General features: G+C 40.2%; 1 protein-coding gene across 25 annotated transcripts in view; it reads right to left on the bottom strand.

The window, feature by feature from the left end:
- NRXN3 (neurexin 3) overlaps positions 1-27,448 on the bottom strand; it is a 1,006,895-nt gene that overhangs the window by 562,873 nt on the left and 416,574 nt on the right. For 24 of the 25 annotated variants that reach the window (XM_075711856.1, XM_075711855.1, XM_075711861.1 and 21 more), the window contains 3 exons: positions 26,444-26,634; positions 25,790-25,963; positions 9,012-9,131 (listed from right to left, as the gene is read on the bottom strand). In XM_075711856.1, coding sequence (XP_075567971.1) covers positions 9,012-9,131; positions 25,790-25,963; positions 26,444-26,634 — 485 coding nt within the window. Of the gene's footprint in view, positions 1-9,011; positions 9,132-17,776; positions 17,804-25,789; positions 25,964-26,443; positions 26,635-27,448 lie in introns of all 25 variants that reach the window. The other variant, XM_075711867.1, reaches the window with a different exon arrangement.

The raw sequence follows: 27,448 nt of genomic DNA, 5'->3' as shown, positions 1-27,448 counted from the left end.
TGCAGCTAATGAATCCTGAACTTTGTTTTGAAAATTATGAAATCTACCATATCCCACTTCTTTGTTCCTTCTTAATTTTCTTCTGTTCAGAACTATTATAAGAATGTCACTGACATACGCAAAGGTTTGCCTGCCCTAAATGTGCAGTTTTCACTGATTAAACTGCCACCCAAGAAAAATTTTCACCAGTTCTGTATGTACCCGAGAGTTTGAAATGAACTAACATTCACAGATTTGGAAGCTTTTTCTTCTGTGGATGCTCATTAGCTAAACTGGGGTTTCAGTTAACACTTAACCCCCAATAGAATTCATGTCATTTTATTATTCCTGTTTTTTTTTTTTTTTTTTACTGAAAAGCCTATTTCCTTCCACAATCAGAAAAATTCCAAAATGCTCCCCCTTGCAAAGCTTGTTTCACAGGTACCCAAGCAGCCAGTTTCAATCTGCCCCTTGAGGATCATGATATAAGATAACCGTTAATTAAGGTTTTGCATCTAATCCCCAATGTTCCACAGCTGAGATTATTATACCAGCTCCTGGGTAACAAGATTGCAATGTAATAAAGATATGTCCCTTTATACAGCTAAACTCCACTGGACATCAATAGGTAGCCTTCTTCCAATGACAGGCAATAATTAGTACGTTAAGCAGCCTGGATAGTGAACAAGAATCTTCAGGACCTCTGACTCCTTCTGCCTTTGTTTTTCTGTTAATAATTTCCATTGCAAAAAAAACTAGATAAGCATACAAGATATCTCTCTCTCTATGCACCCCAGCCTCCACCCTTAGCCCCAGACCTGAAGGCTCAGGTGCCAGCAAGAAGAAAAAAAATTAAAAATTCTAGCACTGCCTGCATCCTTCTGCATTTTGGCATTCTCTCAGCTACCTGTTCCCTGTAAATATTTTATGACATGCTTTTGTCCACATTAATGACTGTAATCTTAAAGGTAGCTTTCAGTCTAAGATATAAAAAAAATTATATAAATCTTAAATACAAAACAATTAGGCATATTTGATATGTGGACTCAGAGAATCCCACACCAGAGTTTGATCTGCCAATACTTGCATAAATCTCGAGTTGCAAAATAATTCCTTTGATTTCAATGAGGTATTTATAAGTGTTAGTGCAAATGAAGTCTAGTCCATAAAACACAAAGACTAACTTCAATCTCCGTCTATCTGTTCTCATCCATTAACGCAGGCTCCTCTTTGCCAACTGTTTTCTATGTAGGCAGCCTGGGAAATAAACAATAATCACCTTGAGGACCCTACAGGAATAAGACGACAATACAGCATGTGCTACAACTGACAACTCCACACTGTCTGGGAAAGCACTAAGCGAACCCTATCCCGTTTCACTAACACCATTACACATCAGACAGAGCAATGGCTTAAAAGCTCAGATAACTAACTCAGCTGGGTACTGTGAAGATGGGAGAGCACACACAACCCAGTTGGGGCAAAAAATGGACTAAAGATTATTGCAAGCCAGAGCTTCCATGCAGGAGATTAGGCTCAACATGGGAATCATATTTTCATAATCCATAGTGCCAGTTATGGCAGATTCATAGGAGAATGAAGACAACAATCAAAGCTAACTGTGCGGTCACCTGGATTGGTGACTGGGCTATCCTGTTGCAGCTCAACAGCAACAGCTGCAGATTAACAGGCTTTTACAAGGATTTTTCCCCTCTCTGTGAAAGTACAGGTACCATCTGCATACCATGTGGCACCCAAAATACCTCATGCTGATGAAACCGTAGCTGGCATGAGATTCATCTAGACTATTTGAGCAATACGATTGAGGATAGACGTTTCATAGCATTATGTGAAGGAAAAAAAAAAAAATCCACTTAAAATAATGGTCCTCAAGCTCAGGGTGACTTTTGCTTACAAAATCCAACACAACACACATTTGCCATCAGCTTCCAAATTCAGTACTGTACCATGTTCTGTGGAGAAGCTGGTATAAGAAGAAAAAAATCTTTAAAGAGTGAAATTGATGGTTGAAACCTGTTTCGGTATTTTCCTGAGTTTTTACATTTACTGCTTCTTAACGCACGTATGAACATGTGCAGGATATTACAAGGAAAAAAGCTACATTTAAAATTAATCAAATCCTTGTTACACTTGACAATTTAGAATACTTAATTAACTCACATTTAGTGGAAAGATGTACTTAGAGATCATCACAGGCAAATGGAGCTTGGGGTGACAGAACAAACAGAGACTCCTATTTTGCTGTACCACATTTCTGTTACTACTGTCAACTTACATCAATGTCTTATCAGAGACCACACCCTGGGTGTGCCATTACTGAAGGAACAGTTTTGGAGGCCAGCTCTTTCATGGTGCAAAATACCCAGGACACAGTACCACTCACTGAGCTACTTACAACATGAAAAGTGGTAATTATTGCCATGATTACCAAAAAGTATCACATAAAATAATACTGTCAAAGGGAGCAGAGATCACAAGGAACAAAATTATGGCAAGAGCCGTCTGTGACATGTTTATGAAAATGGCATAGCTGCTGAGCGGTGTCAGGAAGAGAATTAAGTAACTGCTTGAACTGCTCAAAGGTTGATAACAGAAGCTGTAATCACTGCCACCTGTAAAAAGTCTCTCTCCTTCCATTCTGTTGAAGTCTGTAGCACGGCTGGACCATAGCTTATGTGCTGACAGCAGCCAGGTGTGCACAGATATCAGTGACTGATTGCAGCTCTCATCCTAAATGCTCCTTCTGCCAAGCTGTTGAAGCAATCGTAATTAAATTACTCACTAGAGACCTAGCTGCATTTTGGGGATCACAAAAGGATAAAGTTGGCTAGCTTTCACAATTGAAAAAAGGAAACACTTTTCTGTCAGGGCACCTTGAGAAGTTGAAAGGTGCAGAAGAAGCAGTTCCAAAAAGCACCTGTCACTTGAATTCCCTCTTTCTCACCCAAAACAGGGACACCCAAATTTCTCCCCCTGAGGTTGACAACACTAGCCATCCCGGATGACTCCCAAAGGGAACATGGGGCAAGCAAGCTCTTGATCTGCAGCCTGATCTGACGTTTTGCAGCTGTTACTCAAGGGAGGGGAAATGCCTTTCAGTACACAGAAAAGCAGCAAGCATTCTTAAACCACTCAGGTGCTAAAGCAACTATGTAACAGGTTATTACTAAGCATCACAAAAGTGCATGGCACTTTAATAAGAATTAGCACTAGATCCCTGTCCTAAAGACGTCACAGTTCTTGGAGTTGCAGCGCAAACAAAAGAAAACAGTGTCAAGAAGGGTAAAAGCAGGGTTCACAACCTAAATCTCAGTGGTACAATTTACATCATGTACTAAAGTATGAAGTTGCATTTCCCTCCCCTTTTATCCCAGTTCTCAGAGGATAAGGTCATTCAGAGACAGAAGACACCAAAGGCTTAGGGTAGGAACTGAAAATGAGCCATCAGCCAGAAAACACTAGTTATAGTAGAGGGTACGTAAGAGAGCACTGAATAAGCGAGGGCAAAGCATGAGGAGGGAAGTAAGAAGTAGGCAGGGTGCCTGACCTGCTGTAATGAAGTATGATTCACTCAAGATAAATCAGAGGTGACTCTTGCTTCATGTAGGGTGGATGTCTCTGCAGTATCAAAGGCAAATCCCTAAGCGTGCTGATATTTAAACAGCTGACTGGTTTAGCCATGCATGACTAATGAAGTCTATGCAGATTTATTTTCTACACACTAGCAACCTCTTGCTCTCTGACTCAGTAAGTGATAAGCTGGGCACATTAGAAATGAATGGGTGATAATTAAACATGAACAATGAAAAGGGTTTCTGTAAGTAAATCAAGCTGAGCATGCTGGCACTGACATTAAGGGAGGTCATGAAGTCTGGACAAAAATTGGCCCAGATGGTGAAAAACACAAAATACTGAGGGAGAAGGAATGGGGTCCATCTCCCAACTGGGGATCTGAATCCTGCCATGGAGATAGCTGTAACTGCTCCATGGCACAGACAAAACAAGTGTGGAGTGCAAATGGCTCATGAGCACATCCGAATAAAGCCATCACCATAAAGTAATGCTTACTACTTTCGCCATTTGCCCTGCTAGCAGTGTCTTCTAATGACTATTCTGCTATGCTGTTTAAGCAGGGGTGAGGGAAGCTGGTTCTGCCACTGCCTTTTTGCAACCTAGTCTACAGATTACGCTCCAGAAGCATCAATCCACTTAGGTACTCATTCACTTACTTACGTAGAGGGGCGGGGGGAAAGGAAGGGCATTAGTGGAAGAGGGATGAGTCTGCTCTGACACCCCTGGCATCTCACCTAGAACACACATGTGGCAGAAAAAACAGCTTCAGTCTTCCTCATTCAATCCGAAATGCTCTATGCTTTACTCTAATGTATTGGTCCTAGACTTGTTCTGCTAATTTGGATATCCTTCCTTTCAAGTCAAGGAAAAAAAAAAAAAAAAAAAAAAAGGATTTTTGGCTAGCAAGTAAGCCTCACTCACTATAATTACAGAACTGAAGTTATCAAAAGTTTTTCCTGTGACAGTGCTGAAGTAATGAACAAAAGATCCCTTTCCCTCTAATCCTTCCCTCCTCCAAATGGGATTCACAGAAAAAAAGTAGAAGCATATAGGTTATGCATTGCATGGAAAGGGATCTTGGAAGAAAAATATAACTTATTGTGCAAAAAAACCAACTGCCCTGTATATTACCTCTCCCCCAGACAAAAAACAAGCACCACGTAACCAAACAATCACATTGGAAGGCAAGAGGATTGCTCTGCTTATCAACAGGCTCTTTGAAAAGCATGCAGACTGGAAGCATATGAAGATACACACACAAGGCAACAGACAAACATGGGCTGTCTTTTCTTTTTACCAATCAAATGGAAAACTTGTTTTTAAACCAGGGGATATTATAACCCAGAGTTTATAAATAAATGTATAAATAACCCCCCTAAAAAGCCAAGAGTCAGCAGATGGACTTAACAACTGTTTCAGCAACAACAACAAAAAAACCAACAGTTTGAAAAAGTGCTTTATACTCTGGTTGTACTAGTCATTGCTGTAGGTTATTGATATTTTACAGACAAACAGCCTCCATGAATACATCCTTGTGTTAGCCTGGCAATTTCTCCTGGAAAGCTTGACCCTCAGTGTTACTCATCTGCATGAGGCACTGAGTAACAAGCAGTGTTTTCTATGATCTAGTTTGACATACACACACCATTTTAATTCGCTAGATTGCCGAAGCCTATTTTTTATGCATTCTCTCTGTGCAGAAAAGAAAATGCCGTTGTTTGACCAGACAGACAAGAACACAAATAAGTTAAAGAATCTGTAAAGCTATTCATAGGACAACAGTTTAAATATGTGCCACATCTCAGCTAACTTGGAGTCTTTAACTACCATGTTTTCATCTCATATCAAGGTGATGAACAGTTACAGGATGGAGTTCACCCCAGATGCAAGATGCTTTATTAACATTGTGCGTTAACTTCTAACTCTGATGGCTTTCTGCTCAAAGTTACACATTTCAACGGTCTAAGCAACAGTTTGGCATGCCAAGGTTGTTTAATATTCCTAACTATCAATTGCAGTATATTAATGCCAATTTCCTACATCTTAGAGTAACAAACAAATTCTGAAAATACGTTGAAAGCCCAGATTTATTGAATATGATGCTGGACTGATTAAGACATCTCTAAAGACTGAAGAATGAGGAACCACTTCAAAAAATGAAGAACCGATCTTAAACGGCAAGCAGAATGGAACCAGCATATCCCAAATAGTACCACTGCTTCTATTTCTACCTATCTTTATAGGTGTTAGTACTGGCTAGTATGCAGGGCAGACCTTTAAATTCACTTTGGTACAACAGACCTTCTCAAATAAATCTGAGGGCAGGGGATGTCTGTGTTTTTTGTGGTGGTGTTTTTGCATTGGTTTTGCTTTTCAACATTGGTACAAAAAATGAGGCAAATTAAAACTGAATTTATGCCCCCATAGCTTCCATTAATTTCTTATTCTGAGGAATCTTCATTCCTACACCGTAAAGAACGCCTAAAACAGAGCTACACAACAATGGCTAAAAATTAAGGTTGTATCATCATTTGCACAAGGAATTTAAATCCTTGCCTCATTAAACAACACTAGTGAATGTAGAAACATGTCTATCGATGTACAATGTGCATCTCTGCCACCTGTGCTGCTCCTTCACCTTTCAGAAACAGTAGTTCCAAGCCAGTTGCATCTGAATTGGGAAGCTTAATGGCCCAGTCCTGGGACAAAATTAAAAGCAAAAACACACTGGCGTACCAAGCCTTTCTTGAGTATCAGTAAGACGGAATGACTTTGCAAAGTTTACACTAGCAAATAACAAATCACACTTACCAATAGTTAACTGGGGATGATCTAAAGAGATCCTCAAGAATAATTGAAGAGAACACCAGACATGCCACTTATCTATCTCAGAGGCACTGAAATATTCTGCATCAAACACACAGAAATGCAAATTTTCCAGTGTGGACACTTGAGATTAACAGAAATGGAAAGACAGAATATATTCAGTAAGTCCTCCTTTTGCTACCATTCCTGTTGTGTAAATCTAGACCTGTTCTACTGACTTCAATACTCCATATTTACATCAGTGGGAGACCACAATTTGCTCATAAAATAGAAATAGCCATCTGCTAAATTAATAGAATTAGACTCCTGTGGCAAAAAAAAAAGTTCTACCAAAGAGCCTGATGCATTTCTAAATAATAGCAAGGCTTCAAGTTACACAGAAGTTATCTCCCCCTGCCATTACTTGGACTAAAATCCAGTCTAAAAAACATTTAATTCAATTAACATACAAGTGCTTGTACTTCCATTAGACTCAGGTATAATAGCAACCATATTTAACAGACAGGAACAGGAAGGAAGCCTTCTCCCTCTCCACAACCCACAACACTTCATAACTTCATCAGGCAACCAGGAGTAGAACTATGTCTTCAACGTCCTGATATATGGAGAAAAAAAAAAAAGCCACAAAAAGATGTTATACGCACTTTTTGAAGATCCTGGCTGAAGTCTCGTTGTGTTCCAGGAGGAGTCCACATGACTTACCTTTCCGGACCATTTTGAAACCCACATCCTCCTGTGAGCATCTCTAAATCACCAGCCAGGCCTGACACTGGGAGGCTGGCTACTACGTTGCCTACATCACCCCCGCTCATATCATCCCATCTCTGCTCTGCATGATTTCCAGCTGCCAGCTCTAAAAAGCAGCACGGAATACCCAATTACAGACACAGGAACCTGGCTTCCTGACACTTCAGAGCCTGTTCAGAGCCTGCTTTAAGTCATTAGCAATGGCATAACAAGGACACTGCAACATTCTGGAGCTGTGAAGCCCAGCGCATTAGAAACAAAACCGACAGTATCAATAATCTCTTCAGAGATTTCCTGGACATGTACTTAAATGCAGCCCAACAGGATTGCAAGTAGCGCTTCTTTTACACAACAGGTTTATAATGTACTGTGCTTAGCGAGTCTAAACTGAATGACTGAACAAGTAGTGCGAGAATGGGAAACTGGGCGTGCAATTGACAAAAGCAAACAAAACAAAAAAAAAAAGCAGAAAATCAGAGCCAAATCTTGCAGCTCCAACATGAAATGTTTCTTCTGGACCCAAAGGAGTCATTCTGGATTCCAAAACAACCCAAAACCAGATGTGGCATTACAGCCTATAAATCTGTGTTTGCAGTACCCTTCTTACACAGCTCCTTTCAAAGTACGAATGCTGACAGGCCTTTCCAATACCTGTTTGGGAGAACTACACTGCGAAAAAGGGAAGACCAATGCATATAATACTACATTTTATGAATGACTCAGAAAAGCAGGCTTTTTGGCCTTGAGCAGAAACAGACTGTCACCACATGTTAAACAGCTTATCATACGTGCCATCAATTCAGGCACATCTTAAACTTCTAGGAAGGGTTGCAGATATGACGGTGCTGTGGCAACAATATTGCGTGGACCTTGCTGGTACCACTAATAAAGTCTACCGCAAATACCTTTAAAGAAAACCAGCAGCTTGTGAGATGCAGGTGGTCAGAGTGGATTATAAAAGTCTTTTCTGGTCTTAAAATTTACACGCACAATGAACCAAATTATTGAAGCCTACTGTTATGCTTACTACAGCACTCAATGTGCTCCTTTGTTCCCTGCCTCAGAGCATGGAGTGAGAAGGGGACTAACTGTCACCTTAAATAATAGAAGCGGAAAGAGAGAATAGAGCTGAACTGATCTGATCCCTCCAGGCAGGAGCAAAGGCTGTATCAGGATGAGCAGAGGAAATGTCTGAAAGCTGATTATCTGCCCCCTAAAGGAAGACTTCAGGGTTTTGTTCAATTATTTTATCAGAGATCTTAATAGTAATTGGCCAAGAAAAACATCCAATGTTTTGAGATGAAGCAAATCAATATGCCAAGAAGCACAACACTGTTTCTGTATATTTAATTGGCCACCTGATTTTAACTGAACATTTTAGCAAACAGTACCCAATTTTTCATCTTGGCATACAGCTAGTAATTCAGCAGAAGACAATCTAGAACACTGCTCACCAGTTTTACATGGATTCCATGTCTTTGTCACCAAGGTTTGAATAAAAACCTCAAAGCGTAATTCAGTACACAAAACCCAGTCATTTTTTACCTACGTATTACACACAAGATATACAAGCCATTCCTGGTTTCTCTAAACCAAGAATTCCACTAACATCAATTACCGCCACTGGTCTGGTTGAGTTAGCTTTTAAAAAGAAGAAACTCAACACATACGAAATTGCATATTTTCATTTTTACAAGGAAAAAAATAACCTGCTGTATGCTTCAAAGAAACCTTCCAGGAAACAAAGTTTGGCTTTGACACTGGGAAAGTTGTATTTCAACTGAAAGTAAAACTAATCGTGTGTTCTTTGTGCTCCCATCAGTCAGAACTTACAGCTCACCAATCCAATGGAAAAGCCTACTTACGGTCATTACACTGGCTCCCAGAATATGAAGTCATGGAGCAATCACAGGTGAAGCCTTCCCATTGCTGATTACAGATGCCTTGATTCGCACAGGAATCTTCTTGACAGGTAGTGCTCGGTCCTGGAGAAGGGATGACAAGAAAAGGATGAAACAAAACTGAGAGAATCATTTTAGTCAGGCCCACAGAAGCTCCAACTCATTGTTAGCATTACTATCAGAATCCTCATGCAGAAGAGAAAAAGCACTAACCAAACACTTTTCCATTCTTGGACATGCAAGAAACTCAAGTAAAAAGAGCACAAAGACAACTGTACACTCCACAACAAAACAGCAAACTGTAACACAGAGCAAGAAGGAAGAGTGAACAGCAACATATTCCCTCTTAGGCAGGCCCAACTCATATGTTTGGTGCTTGCTCAAATACATTTACTGTAAAATAAGCTGTGATGCAAGAATAACAGACACTGCCAGGTTGTTATGCTTCCCTGGAAGTTTGATCCCCTTGTAGAAATGAGGGCTAAGAAATAGGCTCATGAACAATGCTTCATCCTATCCAAAGAACCCTAATATGCAGATTCAAACTGAAGTTTCGAAGCCTCAGTTGGCTACAGTTTTACTTTATAAAGTTAAGAAGGTTAAGAAACAAACAAACCAACCCCCAAAGACTCTGACCAGTCCCATTACATAGGTTCCTCTGGAAACACGTCAATAAAGTCCTCAGAAGGCCATGACATTAGTCCACAACATTTCTATTCTGGACTGGTTTCCACAGCCTTTGGGGGAAGCAGAGAAAGAAGCAGCCACTACTAACAGAGCAGCCTTTCATTGTTCTGTGATTTGGAGCTAACAGTTGCTATCCTACTCGGATAAACCTTGCAAAGACACAACCCAAGCAACAGGCAAAAAAGTGATGTTCAGATCAAAGGGACTCTGAATGACAGCTAGTATGTCATCCAGAAGGAGGTAGCTAGGTTCTGAATCACCTGAGGGCAGATGTGAAGCTGCGAGCCATAGATTATAAGAACATGAGTTTAGAAGTTACTTCCTGGGAAAGTATTTTATCTCCAGCATTCTAGACAAAGGTATGCTGCTCCTATTGTGCAGTACTTCAAATAAAATGTACAACTATAGTTGACATACCTACTATTCTATATCCTGCACATGTTGTAAAAGAAGAAGAAACAAAAGAAAGAGAGTAGATAATAGAGTAGAGGATCAACACACTAGGCTGTCTGAGATCTGTTTGTTAATCAGTTCCAGTCTAGGGCAATAGCATAAAGACAAAGCAACAACTGTTCTATCCATCCCAGTATCTTCTGTCACAGTCTTTGTTAGCAACAGTAAATCCATAAGGCTCATCCTACTGTTCATCACATCAGCACCACCATCTGTACTTTATAGATGAGACAGGACACACCAAAGCGTAAACAGCATTTTCAAATATTTAACCCAAAATGAGACCCCTCAACCTTCATCTGACACCACTCACAGTGATTTCACTGAATCCCATAGTTATACAGCATCTTTGATATTCAGATTGTGCATCTGGGCACTTCCACATTTACTAGCCTTTGCAGAACACACATCTAACTAGAAGCCTCATGTCATGCCATGATCCTCCCAACAATTCAAAGACCAAGCCAGGAGTGGACCCTTATAGCTTTGGTGCAGAGTTCCTGCTCTTCCCACCAGATCATCTTTCCCCACTTCAAGAACAGAATGAGTGAATTTCAGTAGCTTTTTAGCTATCTGTGTTTCTCTACAACTCTCCTGAAATGAGAAGGAACATGTGACTATCAGTAGGCAGAGAGTTTAACTGATCATTAACAAAAACCTGAGTTTCTTTCACGATCTGTTATACTGTTAAAAAAAAACAAAACCAAAAACCTCTAGGTCAAAGCATAAGCATGGATAACAAAAGCAAACAACAAAATCCCTGGAAGAAAATTCACCTACTGAACAGGCGGCAGCAGCAGTCACAGCGAGAAAACCGTGTGTTACCATACTGAAAGTTGAGCAGCATTTTTCAACACTTTTCTCCTCCTCTCCACCTCTTCTTCCCACCCACCTGACTCTCCTTTGCAGCTGTATGAATCCCAGTGGTCTCACTGGCACCATGTGAAGTTAACAGATCACTTCTAGCATTACAACAGTGCTGACAGACTTTACAGCATGGGCTGGTAGGCACATGTATGTACACACTTCCCTCCTGCCTTTACACTTATAAAAGACACGGATATAACTATGTAGATACACATGCATCAGATTTGGGTCTAACACTTCAGACTTACTCTGGCCCAGCAAAAGAAGGGATGACATTTAACAATCTGAAATAGAATATTAGTTGTCATTTTGTCTAAAATGTCTGAGTTTTCTGAGGATAAGCAATAAGGAACTGATACCTCTCCTGTGCCTTACTATCCCATTATTTAACCTCTAACCCTAAACATGAATACCAACACTCCTAGAGGTATAAACAAGCAAGTTATATATATTTAGAAAATAAAAACAGAAAGCAATTGTGACTCTATGCAAACTTGCTACAGCATCAACTGTAAACACCATTGCATAGAAGCAAAGCAGAACAGCATTTTCAATGACAATGTTTTCCCTCTCTTCCTACACTCTTCTGAGAACACTTTGATCAGTAACTGGACTTGACAATGGGCACCATCTAACAGGTATATCTTTTGTCTAGGTGCCACAAGAGAAAGGACCACTACTCTACTCAAGGAATAAGACTGCATGAAGCCTAGTACCTGCAGCTTGAGGTGCTTGCAGTGAGAGAGTCCAGAGAGCCAAAGGACTTGAATTCTTGACCAGAATTGTGGTTTCTGAACTGTATTTTACAGAAACCCAACTGTGAAGATGGAAACAGTACTTTCAAAGCAGCCAGAGAAAAAGAAAAAAAACCACACAACGATGAGGAATTTTGAAAGCTTGACAATACCACAAGAAAGCTCGAAGCCTAATCTGCCATCCACTAGAGTCCGTTGTGACGGCACAACATAGATGCTAGGTATTACGCTTTGCCTCACTCCTTAATACTATGGGCCATTTGCATGGTAAAAGGATCTTTGTCTCAGAGCTCATTAACTCCTCCTGCTTACAGCCCTTGCCTCATGTCATAATCCTCCATCTGTGGCAACAGAATTTTGTTCAGAGCAACTAACAGGGATGTCACAGGGGATTAGGATTTTGGATTAGGGAGCAAAGCGATAGAAGCACAGGAAGGCTTATAAAACATGAAGATTGTGTTACCACGCACATGCCCTTTAGTGCCAATGAACAAGGAAAGAGACAACGACAAACAATTTATATATACAGCAGTAGAATTGGTTCTAAAATACCAATGCCATCAGGGTCCAGGTCTATTTTTAATCTCATTCTTTTGGCAACACTTAGAGCAGTCAAAGTATTTAAAAGCAAAGTTTCAGAACTAGTCCTCACATAATAATCTGAGATACATCTGATAAATCACACTATAATTTTAATTAATAAAATATGCATGCTGACTTCAATTTTCTCCTTAATTTTCCAACACCCTGACAACACTTGCTATTTCTGTTGAGTGCATTTTTGTTCAAAGGCCTTGCTTTTGTTGTCTGCTTGTAGCTGCGCTTGGCGCATTGTCTTCTTCATGCCGTATGCACAGTGGAGAGGGGAGTGAGTGGGCAGTAGATACAGAATAAAAGTGGAGAAGTCCCCACTGCAGAAAGCATCCCTGCTAGTGGAAGCGTGACTTGCTCTGTCTCCTCCTGTCCAGACTTAGCCTACCAACAGAGGTGGCTCCTTAGGAATATGAGATGACAAGGCAGAATTCTTTGTCAAATGTCCATTTGATCTTTATTTCTGCATCTCTAATTTTCACTGGAACAGCTCAGTATCTGAGGACTTGCAGGATCTGAGATCTTGTTAGGTCTTCCTCCCTGGGAAGGAGTCCAGTATTAAACTTTTCTTCCAAGTTACCTAGCCAGATATATGGTTTGTTTATTAGTTTTACCACTAAGTATTTGAAGAAAATCACCTTAGGAGAATACAGTAGCCAGATCTCTTATCCATATTCTGCTTGGAAAAATTACTTTGTCTCCCTAACTCTCTCCTGTAATTTCAGCTGTATGGAAGGTTTCTCTTTGCCCTAAAATTAAAAAAAAATGAATTCTACTACTGCGCACTGCTAAAACTGCCATGTTTCATCCCACAGGTTGGCGCATTTCACTGGCAAAAGAAGTCATTCCTGCTGTGTCATTTGAAAGCTCTTTGCAGAGAAAGGAACTTTAGGAAAAAGACAGTATTGTGTTTATCATTCTTCCGAGTTACATGAGGAATCAGTTTGTTTATACAACAGCTGCAAGATTATAACACAACTGCCTTGTGCTTTGATCATAACTAGCAATAAGCATTAAGCTAAGCAAACCATTCTTGGTCTTGCACATAACACCTTCCTTCACACATCAAAAATTCACTCCTATTGAAAGGAATCTACCATTTGTGTCAACATTATTTTCTCAGTAAGATGAAGATCTGCAACAGGCAAGGTTCAATGGCACCATGGGTCCATTTTCACCCTCCATCTCCCTAAATGCTCCCAACTTTTTTCCTTGTAGCTTCAAAGAGGTTAGGAAGAGATAGGAAAGTAACACACACAAGACAGCTTTACTGTCTTTGCAGAATAAGGTGCTTCTTTTGTCCTGTAGTTCCTAAATTGCAAATGCCATCAAGTACTGAAATATCTCTGCCACTACCAGTTGGATGTTATGCTGGGTAATTTATACCTACGATAAATCTACAGTCTACTTCTGTCAGCACTCCTCTTTCATAACCAGCGATAGTCTTCTTTTTTTAATTCAATGTGCAGGCCCAGTACAGCTCAGAGAGGCATCAGGTCTTGGCAACCATATGCACTAGGCAGAATATAAACCTGTTCCAGGACTCACTCTTATCGCAGGTTAAGGAGGAAATGAAGTTAATCTAGCTAAGTTTTCCAATTTTAGAATAATTTGGAAAAAAATATTTTTTTCTTAGTAAAAAGTGAGCAAAATTGAGACTGAACCATCACTTCACTGGATGGATCATATCTTATATACTGTAACTGTCAAATACCAATGGTGACATGTTGACACCTGTGCACAAACGTAAGAAACTGAAGTATAGTCAAGGTTCAGTGCATGATTTAGAAAGTTAGACCCTGTATTTTGAGTCACGGGTGGTAGAAAGCAGTGATATCACAGAGTAACTTCAACTTAGCAAACTAGAACCAAAACACCAAGAGGGACTTTCAAGGACTGCAAGGCCAGCTCTTTGAGCTCTCTCAGTTCCAGATTTCATTAAGAACTCATCATCTCTTACATCGCCTAAATAAGGTTAGACATCTGGCAGGGTCCATATTTAAAATTACCCATTGTCAGAGATAACTCAAAAGCCAGCATTCTGTAGTCCTCTGAAAATACAGCCATTTATTCCAGCACTTTAACAGAACCTGAACTCTTCAATCACCTAATGTCAGTTATGATGCTGAGTCCTTCTGTTTCAAAAACGTGGCTGGTCTAAAAATTTCAGGGGCTGGTGCTAGTTAAAATAACAAATATGCAAGTCTCCCACAGAAAGCACATTTACCTCAAGGTGACAGAAGGGCATCAGCAGCAATGGCAGTCTGCAGAGGATGGATCTACAAGGTGGTGGGGTTTTTTCCCCTCCATGAAACCTGGCATATACCTATCTTCCCCCCTCTTGTCACCCTGCCAATCTCCATCTCTAAGCAACCTGAAAGGTCTTGAGCAAAGTGCTCATACATATGCCGGTGAGGGCAGAACAACAACAAAAATAACCCCAACCATACAACAAAAAGTCAACTGCATAAAAGGGAGTATGCCTAGACCCGAGATGTGACAAGGGACAGGGAGATGTAGATGAAGTACAGAAAGTAAACAGTATTCAGACATACAGACACAGAAACTAAAAGCAGAAAGGAAAAACTGAAAAGGCTGTATGTGAACAAGAAAGATACAGTCAATTGGAAAAACACCATTCCCCACTGCAAATCACAGCAGTACAAAAGTACCACGCCTCATGGCCTATTCTGAAATAGCCAAACGTATTTAGCAAAGGTTGGTTTCCTGAAAAGCCAATAATCAACATTATGTACTCAAGACAAACGTTTCCCCTTAGGCTTCAGCGTGATCAGGTGTCTCCATCTGAAGGACAAATATTCCTATAGGGTTAAGACCTCTGTAACAATATAAGCTTGAGCTGGAATAATCTTCAATGCTGTGACAAGTCTCTAGGTTCTGAGGACTCTGGAAAAATCAAAACAACAAACAAATCTGTCTGTTCTGGGACCTCTTCTTCATGCTGCATCCACTTCAATGGACATCAAAAATCAAGCAGAAACTCCTGGGCATGTATTCTGAATTCTGGTGGACACACAAGTGACTAGAGAGAACAGCGGCTGCAGCCAGAGACACACAATATTTGCCGATGTCTAATGCAAGTCCCAAATTCCCTCCCACAGTCTGAATGGACGGCATAGAACACCTTAATCCTAAAGCTATTTACACTCCAGTGTACTTCCAGGATGCTTTTTCTCCTCACATCGGTCCCAGCCCACATATCCTTCCTATTCTTTCAAATCTCATCCTTTATCACTTTCATTTTCATAAACTTCAGAAATCCCCTAGAGGCAGCACCTAATACTTTCTAAATCTCTAACCACTACAAAACAGAGTCCTTCAACTTTTTACAGCTGGGAATAGGCTAAAGATGCCAACAAAATGTGATAGCAGTCAGATGTTCCATATGCATAGAGCACAACACATCACACTAACTTCTGCCTACCTCTAGGCTGTCAAGTCTTTCAGATTCAATGTTTCATACACATCCAACGGCTAAAATTATCTCAGGCTGTCAATGTCTTTATCTGTTGGGAAAGAGGGTGCCTCCTAACATGCTTCTGTCTGTTAACAACTGCTACAGTAATAAACTGTTTACCCATTAAAATTTCCTTGGTTCCTCCAAATATATTTTTACCTTTTTCTACTGAGCCATAGAATGTCAAACTCTACCTAAAAACACAGATGATATTCTGAAGCAAAGGTAATTGCTACCTGCCTACACGTGGAGTATGGAACAAGAATATTTTTATTTGAAAATTGCATCTATTCCATTGGATCAGGTCAGCAATGTCACCAGGTCTTCACAGTAAACATGGTGAATAGAAAAGGAGTTTATGAAGCACATGACTAAAGCCACAAAAACTTAATTCCAGTGACATGTAAAATGTTGGGAAGTTTTGTGTCTCAGACAGTGAAACAGGAACACGCTGCACGTTTAGTCTAAGGTTTTGTTGTGGGAGAAAACCTGTGGCTTAGACATAAAATTTCAAGGAGATTAATCTGATACCATACCAGATACTATCTGTGACTTCAGGACTATTAAACAGAGACACATTGTTCAATGCCTCTCACTTCCCCTTATACCCCAGACCATTCTCTCCTCTTCCATTAAAAAGGAGGAGCATTTTCTTAAACTTCCACAACATTCAGGAATAAATTAATTTGTACTCTATATTGCAGTCTCTCTAGATGAGTTGGGAAGTATACTTTCACTGTCATGTTTAAAGGGAAAAACTTTCAACACTGTGGAAAACATCTCTCCACTTATACTAGTATCAAAGCCCTATTAATTTCTAATAGGCAGGTTTCCTCACTTATGTCCCAGGGAAATAGGGTATTTGTTTGTATTTGTACCATTAATCCTTCCTTCATTATATGCCTCCTAAGAATTAGCCTTCAAACTGGTTTTCTGTCAGCACTCTTTACCCCATCATCTCTCTGTAATTCAAGTGGCATGTTCTCAGTGACTATCTGGCCTCTCCTCTTTGAGCCACCTTCCTTGGTTTCTCCCATTGTTTCCCCCCTTTTCTACTTAAGCTACTCTCAAGTCTCTTTAATGGCTTTCACTTGAGTAGCTTTAGTATTTTAACACTATCCAGATAGTCCTCAAGCTTACGGCAGCCTCAAACATCATTGATTGATTCCTTTTTACTTAGCAGGCGATAGTAACAAAAGATGTCAGTAAGAACTTCATGTGCGGATCAGCATCATGAAAGACCCCTATCTGCTTTGTAAAAAATCAGAGACCATCCAGTAAAAGGTTCTAAAAAAGACCTATGAGATACAAAAATTAGCAGGTACAAAAGGATCAGGCACAACCATATGTTTGATGAATTATTGCTTGTAAAATGCCATCCAACCACTAAGGGAATTTGTAGTTTATAGATTTTTTTTTTTTTTTTTAAATGGAAATTCTAGAAAGTTATTTCTGTGGGGTTGGGTAGGTTTGTTTTGGTTTTTTTTCCTCCAAAGTCTAAGTTAAAAAAACCAGCTTTTACCTCCTGGTCTCACTCCTTAAGATCAGTACTGAAGAATCCAAGTCAGCTTTTTGTTCTGTAAAGCTCTGAGGGTCTTCTATGTCACACAGCAGCTATTTTGCCTGAACAAGCATTAGGCATTTCAGGAAATCAACCTGTGTTCTTATGGATATTCAGGGATTGATACAGTCAAACCCCCCAGGTCACAAAAACACCTCCATTGTTTGCCATGTTCTTCTTCAATCCAGACATGCCCTCCAAAGGAGGGGGGGGGGGGGGGTGGTTGTCATTCTGTTTCTGTCTCAGAGGTGTGACTGCATCCAGTAAAAGGCACCAAATGTTACATAAAAACATCTTTCAGTTCAAACCAGTAATGGGGAAGAAGAACCTTCTCTACCTTGCAGGTCAGCTTTGGTCAACTCAACTTTGTTAGCAAAAAAAAAAAAAAAAAAAAAAAAAAAAAAACCACAAACCAAAAAAACCCAAACCAAAAAAAAGCAGAAACAATAAACAACAGGTTAGTATAAAGGCAGATAAACCAGGGTCACATCAATTTAAATAAATAAATAAAAGCAATTGGTATAACAATCACCACCAACGTGCATAATCAATACATGCAGGAATGACAATGTAAGCAACAAGGACACAGATGGACATCGGCACCTTAACCCAACCAAGCAACAGAAAACAAAGCCACATAGAAGAGAGGAAATGTGTTTCATTCACATACACATGAGGTCACAGAATTTACAGATAGTAGAAAGAGAAGGGAAAAAAAAAAAAAAACACATTCTTAACACCCATCTCTCAGCATTTACCAATAATTTAAGATTGGTAATGAGATTTTTGTCTCATCTGAGAAATACTTAGAATCCATTTAAGTAAAAAAAAAAAAAAAAAAAAAAAATCTATTTGACTTTGAGCACATTAGTCAAGAATATTTTTCTTTTGTTTCTACATCCAGGCTCTGGATCTGAACTTAAATCTTCTGTCTCTCATGAGAGCACAGATTGCACTGGCTTTTTGTCCAAAGTGGATTTATTGCCAGAAAACCATAGGGGACTGATAACTCTGGAAGATGACAACCTCTGTTTATCCCAAGAACTGAACTTGACACTGGATGTAAAGTGACAGTAAAACCTTGCTCCCTCAGAAGCTGTTGCCTGCTCATGGATTTCAACATATCCCTAAGAAAACTTGCATCAACAGGCAAAGAGATAGCTCAGGCTTTAGACCCATATAGTCTTTGTCAATCACATTAGAGCAATCAACAGAAATGACAGTAGTACAAGCTATTTCACCTAGGTGGGAATGATCTTGTTATCTGTGGTCAAATCACTGTCCACATGGCAAAAGAGAATCATAGATCTATCAAGTCTGACTGAAGATCCAAGTACACTTTCTGAAAACTGCAAGGCATAAAAAAGCAAAACAAAACAATACCATTGACGCTCTTCCATTTAGGCACAGTTTTTTGGGTTGGTTTTGTTTGTTAAATGGAGTCTGGTTCACAAGGAAGCCACATAGATTTTTCATGTGTTATACCTTGATTCTAAGTTTTCTCTTTTGGCATGGAGAAAGCAGAGGACAAAGATGGGAGTACAGGCAGCAGCTCCTGAATCCCTTGCCACTGGAAGGTTACATATTTCTATTATACAGCACAATGGGAACAACAAAACACCAAATCACTGACCTCACTGGTCTAAAGGTGGGTGTTAAAGAAATGCATACTCACCTTTATAACCTTCTGTTCTTAAAAAGTTCTAATATCACAGCTGATACGGAAGAGAGATTGGTAGCTCTCCATTTCTCCCATTGTCTCCTTTTACATTTACAACCCAATAAATCAGAACTGGCATGTACAGATGCCATTTCCTGTGGTTCCTATGAAGTTTAACATTTTGAATCTTCACTATTGTTTTAGAGCCCACAAATGACTCAAGATGGCAATTACCTTCCTTTGTGAGCTGGTCAGATTTTTCTTCCCACTTCTGGAACTGCTCTACTACACACAGCCATAAAATCCCCACTGTTCTTTAAACAAAATGCAAAAGAAAGGGGGGAGGGGCAGAAATAGGAAAAGAATGCATTTCTCCATGCATCTGCTTTGACATGTATTCTAACAAAGTAACTTCTGTTTAACAAGCAAGCACTTTGCCTAACTGCCCTGCTCCTCATCTTCATAGCTGAGCTGGAGCAAAGCTTATATTTGTTCCATAATTCCAGTAGCACTGTGACAACAGAATAAAAAAGCATAAAGAAAAGGAGAGCTGTCAAACCATCGTGGAGTATATTAACGCTCCTCTCCTCAACAGACAACCTTTGATTCCACAGAGAAAGTGAAGTATCACTGGATTTGAAGTTTCACTACTGAGCAGATGAAGGGTGAAATCCTTTCTGACATTATCCTGCTGTGAGATTTTAAGCATGAGATCAGATTTTCTTTTTTTCCACATACTGCTTAGTATGCAAAACATGTTCCTGATTATCCAGCCTGTATGTGTCATTCATGCTTTTCATGCACCAGTGAATTCCAAAGGTTAACTATACTATTTCATGGAAAGCAGCACAAGATTATGATTTTACTGCAGGATCTGGAAGAAGATTAAATTAGGACAACAAAAAGTCCCCAAACATCTGGAACAGTGTCAACCAGTTTAATAATAATCACTCTTTGTGAGAAGCTGTTATCAGTGGAACAGGTGAGGAAAGGTGAATAGAAGAGGAAGAAGCCACATGTCTAAAGCACATAGAAAACTGCCTTGTAGAAGAAATACCACGTTCTTTAACCACTGCTGTTAGGTTTGTTTGGCTGGGGGCGGGATGGGGTGAACGCAAGTATTTAGAGCGTGCAGCTGAATTTAAGATCGCTTGAGTGCCCATGGTAAGCAACATAAGGATGTCCAAACAAAGAAAAGGAAAAACACAGGAGAACATACAGCAAATTAATAAAGAGGTGAAAAAACCCACCCCAAATGCAAGAAGTACAAATTAGTATTTAGGGTAGTGTCTTTAAACTCCACAAAAGGTTGGACATTTGCTTAAATTCTTCCAGGACCAGTGAGGAAAAAGCCGCGAGTCACTCAATCTTGAATTCTGTGGATGGAATAAACTGATCCATTCATCTAGTAGTAAGACCAGGAATGAAGTGCTCAGCAAAAAGAATTGATTTTAGAAGTCTAGAATCAAGGAGGAGCTGATCCGAAGTTTAAAATGGTTTACTTCCAAGGAGGGAAAGAAGATCACCTGGAACAACTTCCTCCATCCTCCAACTCTTGCATACACACTACAGTGCAGACATCTTTTCTCTCAAGCTGTGTATGTCTGACATAAAAATGGAAAGAGCCTATATAAAACAAACTCAGGAGCTGTATAAAAATTTCCAACTGCAGTCTGTAAGCTGTTGAGCTGGAGACTGGAGAGAATCAGCTCACTAAACAGGGCTTCTTTTCCTCAGTTTCTAATGCTTTGCTCATCTCTAGGGGCCTCTACTCACTACTTCAAAGTGCTCTGCAGGACACAGTTGAATTCCATACTCTCATCAAAAACAGATGAACACCATGTGCCTATTTTATGGGTGTGGAGAGCAAGGCCCAAAATAGGGGGCAGACTTGCCTGTAAGCTTCCAGTAGAAGTGGGCCCCCAACATGAAGTCCTTTCCGAGACGAGACTTGACTTTGTCTCTTCAGAGAGTTCAGTAGCCTGACTTGACACTGACACAAAGACCATTAAAAGTCTTAACTGCTTCCCTACCTTTTGTACCTTTTCTCTCAGGCCCTCTCACCAACCCCTTTTATTGGGTGGTGGTAGGGGGAAGGGGCCTCTTGTTACATAAAAGATGGTAATGAAAGCTGCAGTTAGTATGAGAGTGGAAGATAACCTGTGGAAAATGAATAAATATATTGGTACAATGTCATTATCCTGAAACTTCATTCTTCTCACAGTTGTGTGTAGCACATCAACCCAGAACAGATTTTACACACCAGGCAGCAAGAAGGTTTCTGGCTTTACCAAACACCTTCCAGGGAAACAGAAGCTGCCACTACAGATCTGACCAGACCTTCAAGATCAATGAAGAGCTGCCTGTTGTTCCCGAAAAATCAGAAACACAGCAATTACAGAAGAGCAATAAAAATAAACCAGACCACCACACACAAAAAAGGAGGAGTGTGTGGTGTGGAGCTTTAACTCCATGGGCTCATTCGACATCTGTCCTGGTTTCGGCTGGGACAGAGTTAATTTTCTTCCTAGTACGAGGCATAGTGCTGTGGTTTGGATTTAGTAGGAGAAGAATGTTGATAACACACTGAGGTTTTTAGTTGTTGCTAAGTACTGCTTATGCTAGTCAAGGACTTTTCAGCTTCCCATGCTCTGCCATGTACACAAGAAACTGGGAGGGGGCACAGCCAGAATAGTTGATCCAAACTGGCCAAAGGGCTATTCCATACCATATGACATCATGCTCAGGATATCAACTGGGGGGGGTTGGCTGGGGAGCAGCGATCACTGCTGGGGAACTGTCTGGGTGGCGGGTGGTGAGCAATTGCATTGTGCATCACTTGCTTTGTATATTATTATTACTATTATTATTATATTGTTATTGTTATTATTTTACTTTATTTTATTTCAATTATTAAACTGTTCTTATCTCAACCCAGGAGTGTTTCTCACTCTTACTCCTCCGATTCTCTCCCCCATCCCATCGGGGTAGGGGGAGTGAGCGAGCGGCTGCGTGGTGCTTAGTTGCTGGCTGGGGCTAAACCACAACAACATCTTAGATACTCATGAGTTCTCTTCTTCCAGATAATAACCCACAAAATTCTTTGCCAAAAGCAATGGTCCTACAGGACACATAAAAACACAAAACAGGTCAGTGTGGCAGCTGTCATTTTGTCCAGCACACCGGCGACTAGGCAGCAGACTTCAAAAGCCGAAATCTTAAGTTTTTACAGCACACAAGGATGCTGCGTAATGCAAAAGGAAGCTGACGCTTCAGCTAACAAGTGGGATAAAGAGGTTACTTAGCTGTGCTATCCTAAACAAATCCCACCATAGATAATTTAAAGATATTATAGGAATAAAACTGATAGGCAGAGATAAAGTAATTCTTGCCTTAGGTCTTGAGCTTTTTTTTTTTTTTTTTTTTTTTTTTTAGCACTACTATACACTATTAAACAACAGCTACTTCCAGTCTCTAGGATGCCTGCATTTCAGTTAATGACTCCTATATATGGCCTCAGAATGCTTTGGGATTCTCCAGGTCCTAAAGAAAAAGCTCTCACATTAATAGGATTTATATTGACAGTGCTTCCTGCTCAAACAGGAGCACTGCCTTACCCATCACTGGAACAGAACTAATTGTATAGTGTGGCAGGTTTGTGCTTAGGTGCACAGCAAGGCTGAATTAGAGGAACAATGTGGCCAAGGAAGTTCAATGGCTTGCTAAAACTGAATAAAAGGAGGTGGCAGTAGAACCAAGACAAAGAACATTGTTTTCCTATTAAAACTTGTGAATCTTAATTGGTGGTATGGAATAGGGTACTGAAATACATGAATAGAGATAACAAATGCAAACAGGATGCAATGATGTCACCCATTTGTAGTGGTACTGGTCTGTCTTAGGTGGGACAGTGCTATCTGCTGACCTACAGCTCACATTCTACTATTCTCCAAGCTTCCTTCCTCCCCATGTCCTCTGATTCTATCCTGAGATCAAACTGACAGTTTCAGAGAAAACAGCTGCCACCTTGTAATCTCCTCTGCTTCTGAAAGCAAAGCTGCAACAAGACACAAGCATTAGCAGAAATCTCTCTCACACCACATCTGGAAGGCAAGATTCCTATGTGGGGATGGAATGACATTTCTTTAAGCATGCATGTCCTCATCATGTATGCGGCCCCACTGCGCTTCATGATGAAATAAGGACGCGTCCTGCAAATCAACACACAGCACAACTACGCACTCAAAAAGCCTGCAACTGTTTGTTACAATCACACTTAAACATCATGAGACAACAAGAACTGCTTGGGACTTCAGCCCTTAATGTTGTTAAGACTGCACCCAAGATCATTTCAAATGGAAACAAAATAGGGAGACTTAAATAAGGACTGAACACACTTAGAGTTTTTCTTTCCTTAGAGAAAGGGGAGATAGGTGTGACTTTCAGTGGCAACTGTAAGAACAGGCACCAGCAGGCAGCAGTCAAGATGCAAGATGAAGCCTTGGGGATCGCTGTGATTCAAAAAACAAATGGAACAGCTTTCTGGTGACCTAATTCTCAGGTTTTTCACTAACCCTAAACATGTTGGCAAAGAGAATGGTTTCCTCTTCAGCAGTTCCCTTGGTAGTGAGCAGGGACCGTTCAGGAAGATAGCATGGGCACTGCTTTACAAGATCAAGTTCTTCCAAAGGCAAAATGAGGACCATCATTGACCTTGCCACCCAGTTTTTTAGGTCTGTCTCCAACTTTGAATCTTGTTTGAAGGGCTTTAAAAGAGAAGGGGAACTCACATTCCTGCATTTCTAAGAGTGAACCAGTCTCCACATTCAGGCAGCAGCTGTGCTGGTACCAGATGGGCACACAATTAAGTGCCACATTACATGTTTTGGGAGTGGCACCGACATTACACAACCTCAGTAACAGGACACTAAATCACAAAACTATACTGGGTACAAGAGAAGGAAACACCATAGCTTTAATAATGGTGCAGAGTCTTCCAGGAGAGCATCACGACTCTGTTCCTAAGACACACACTGAACAACAGGTTAGTCTACTGAGAGGTCTTCTGAAGGAGAAGAGCTTAGTAGGGATAAAATGCAGGCTATATAGCCAACAGATTAAGCTAATTTTAAATAGAAGAATTACAAGAAATTACTAAGATTAAAGAAGAGCTTTCAGTGCACTGAGGATAATCACAAACGACATTTTCAAAAAAACCCCAAATTCATTTTTTTTCCTTGAAAGTTGTAAACAACACAGAAAAGGTGCGCTTCTTTTGACATTTCGGCTCTGCCACAAATGTGCTATACTACACTCACTTCCACAAGGAACAATGTGGTTAACAGACACTATTAAGTACAGCAGAAAAGACAGAAAAAAGAACTACCTACAGCTGTGCAGCACTTACCAATGCTGTGAAATTGGATTTGACATTGAGTGAGCTCCTGTGACAGGACACAAAATTCTCACAAGCCAGAGTATTATTGTGGGAGTGTGGAAGGAGGGCTGAGGCACAGGAGCTCCCAGCCAACCAGAACACTGGGAGACAAGGAAGGGATCAGATTTAATTGGACTGCCAGTTTGGCATTTAATGAATACTCAAAGATAGCACTAAGATGATACTTCCAATCCTAAGGAGGGACAGTCTCAAGTGGCAAGGATTCAGCATGATGTAACCTGTAATCTTGACACGGTAGGGAAATATGATCAAGGAGTAATTTCACTTTGTGAAGTCCTGTCTTGAAGGATCAGTTCAGGACATACATCATCTTGGCAAACATGCATACCAGACAACTTTACTAACAAAACTATCTTCCCCTAGCGACTGGTAGCCAACACAGCAGACTGTGGAGCTAGACATAGTATGATTTTCATTTAACCCACCCAGCAAAACCTTGGGTTTTTTTGATGATAAGTATCCCAAGTGCTTTGGAAATTGATGCCATGTGCACGTTATTGAGTCAGTGCTGCTGATGTCAATATTCTTTTAATTAATGGGAGCTTAGCAGGAACCATAAATTATTTAAAGAGGCTTCAAGAAATCACTACTATTTACATGCTTCAAAAAAAACCTCATCACATTTGTTTCTAAACTGGCTAGAAAAGAGAAACTACAGAAGAGAAAGGTTTTCCAAGCAGCAGAGAATATGCCCCCAATGCTTCCATTGGAGGCCCACCTCATCAAAAAGCAGCTCCTGTGAAGATCAGACCAAAACCCTTTTGGGGGTTCTTGGTAGTTCCTTCTACCTTCCACTTCCCCTGCCTCTACTTGGTCTTCAAAATACTTACTTCTGTGGATCCCAAAAAATGGCACTCTGAAGCACAAGTGAATTGAAGGCTCAGAACCTCTTTCAAAGTATTTTAAGAGTACTTATTTTAAGACTACTGTAATGTTAATAAACCACTCTCAGAAAAGTACTAGAAAGTAGCAGTCCATTCCAGTACCATCCTTTCCATTACTGCAGGTACCACCTCACAGGGGATGGAGTATGCAAGAGAACAGCTGCTAAGCTGCTTGCAGAAGCTAGCTATCCTTAAGCTGCATTTGGAAGACATAAGTCTAGCGAAGAATGTCACAATGAAAGCAAACTAATGAAATGGACAGTAAGGTGGACAAGCAGATGCACAGGGGACAGCAATGAAGTAAGAGGGGAGCACTTGAGAGGGGAACATCTCTGAAATCAATTATACCTTCACATCCACGCTCAATCTGCCCACTACGGTGCAGAGCATCGTTGATTAGATCAGGCAGACGCCCATTCAAGTCCACAGATGCTAGACAGCCCTGAAATCCATCACGTGAGGCCACTAGCTTCGGGAGGTTGCTATACATGCCTTGAGCTAGGCCAGCAATGTAGAGATCACCTAGAGTAGAAAGGGGTAAACAATACGAAAAGGAGGAAGTTACATACCTTCTAGAGAGGCTTTTCCCCCCTCCTGACATGAATATAGCAAGCTGAACAGCTGCTCAATAAAAGTTAGAAGCAGAGCAATATATTGTGAGAAGTAATTTCTGCCTCCTTTACTACAAAAAAAAAAAAAAAACCCAAACAAAAAAACACAAAACACCCTACCCCCCCCAAACACCCCCCAAGAAAACCCAGCTGTAATTGCATCCTAACTAAGAAAAACTGTAGGATGACAATCAATTTCTGAAAAAGCAAAATATGACAAACTATTCTGCTACAGAAAGTTGCCAGAGAAAGAGAAAAATGCAATCGAAAGCCCAATCAGCAAATTCCACATTTACTGTTCTGTAATGCATGGTTCCCGAAAGCTTTCTCTTGTTTACCGGTCGAGCACCGCAAGAATAAAGGGGGGAGCTGTCAGTCTTGTAGAATTTACCTTTAAGATCCAGATTTTTGGCACCATTGATAACCTGAGTGACCACCTTAGTGTCCACCTTTAGGCTGTGTGTGTTACTGTTATCTCTAGTAATGACAACATTGTGCCATTGGTTGTCATTAAGAGGACGATCGCTGTTGCCTTTGATGACATTAGGTCCGTTTCCCAGGTCAAACACATAGTGTATATACCTGTAAACATAGCAAGAACTGGTTAACGTTGTGTAAGAACTTCAGCGCTACTGACCCTTATTCTAGCCAGAGTTGATAAATTAACTTACAAAAGTCACGAACGGAAGTACCTCTGGGTTAGAAAGTTCTAGTAAGCCAAAATATTAGCCACTGATTTGAAAGAGTCATTTTCTTTCCACCAAGAAAGTGTAAGGATTAGTATTTTGAGATGACAACTTTTGGAGTAATCAGATTCTAACCACAAAGCACTCCTCTTTTTCACAAAGTTCTCACAGATCCACAAAAACCCTGTCTATGCATATAATTATTTTTTTAAATGGGTAATATTGATAAATGTGCTGGAGAGCAACACCAGATATGCTTATTTAGGGCATATATTCCCCAGATGCATTCTGAGTTTCGAATAACTCCCTTAAGTAGTTAATTGGGAAACTAACTCAAAATATTGTACTAAAATTCACATGAGATCCTAGGCTTATTCAAACAGCTGGAAAACAATTAGCAAAGCTTTCGGCAAAAAATAAAGACCCTAACAAAGACTGAAGTCATGGGAATGTTACCCTGAATTATTTATATAGTTCAAACACAGAAATCCACCTGAGGGTAGAAGAGAAATATTCTACTTAGAAAGGAAAAAAACACCCAACAAAATTCAACTCTCAACAGAGCACCAGGAGCTCATGACTCTTGCTTTTTTTAATTACTCAATGTCCCACTTACACAAATACGTGCAAAATTAAAGATGAAACAGGATTGAACTATAGTTATACTGAAATAAAGAGGACTAGTAAAGTGTATTTGTGGAAAACATGTC

This window comes from Pelecanus crispus, chromosome 6 (assembly GCF_030463565.1).
Source record: "Pelecanus crispus isolate bPelCri1 chromosome 6, bPelCri1.pri, whole genome shotgun sequence".
Classification (NCBI taxonomy): Eukaryota; Metazoa; Chordata; class Aves; order Pelecaniformes; family Pelecanidae; genus Pelecanus; species Pelecanus crispus.
Note: the sequence above shows the minus strand (reverse complement) of the source record. Positions and strands in the feature narration are given on the sequence as shown.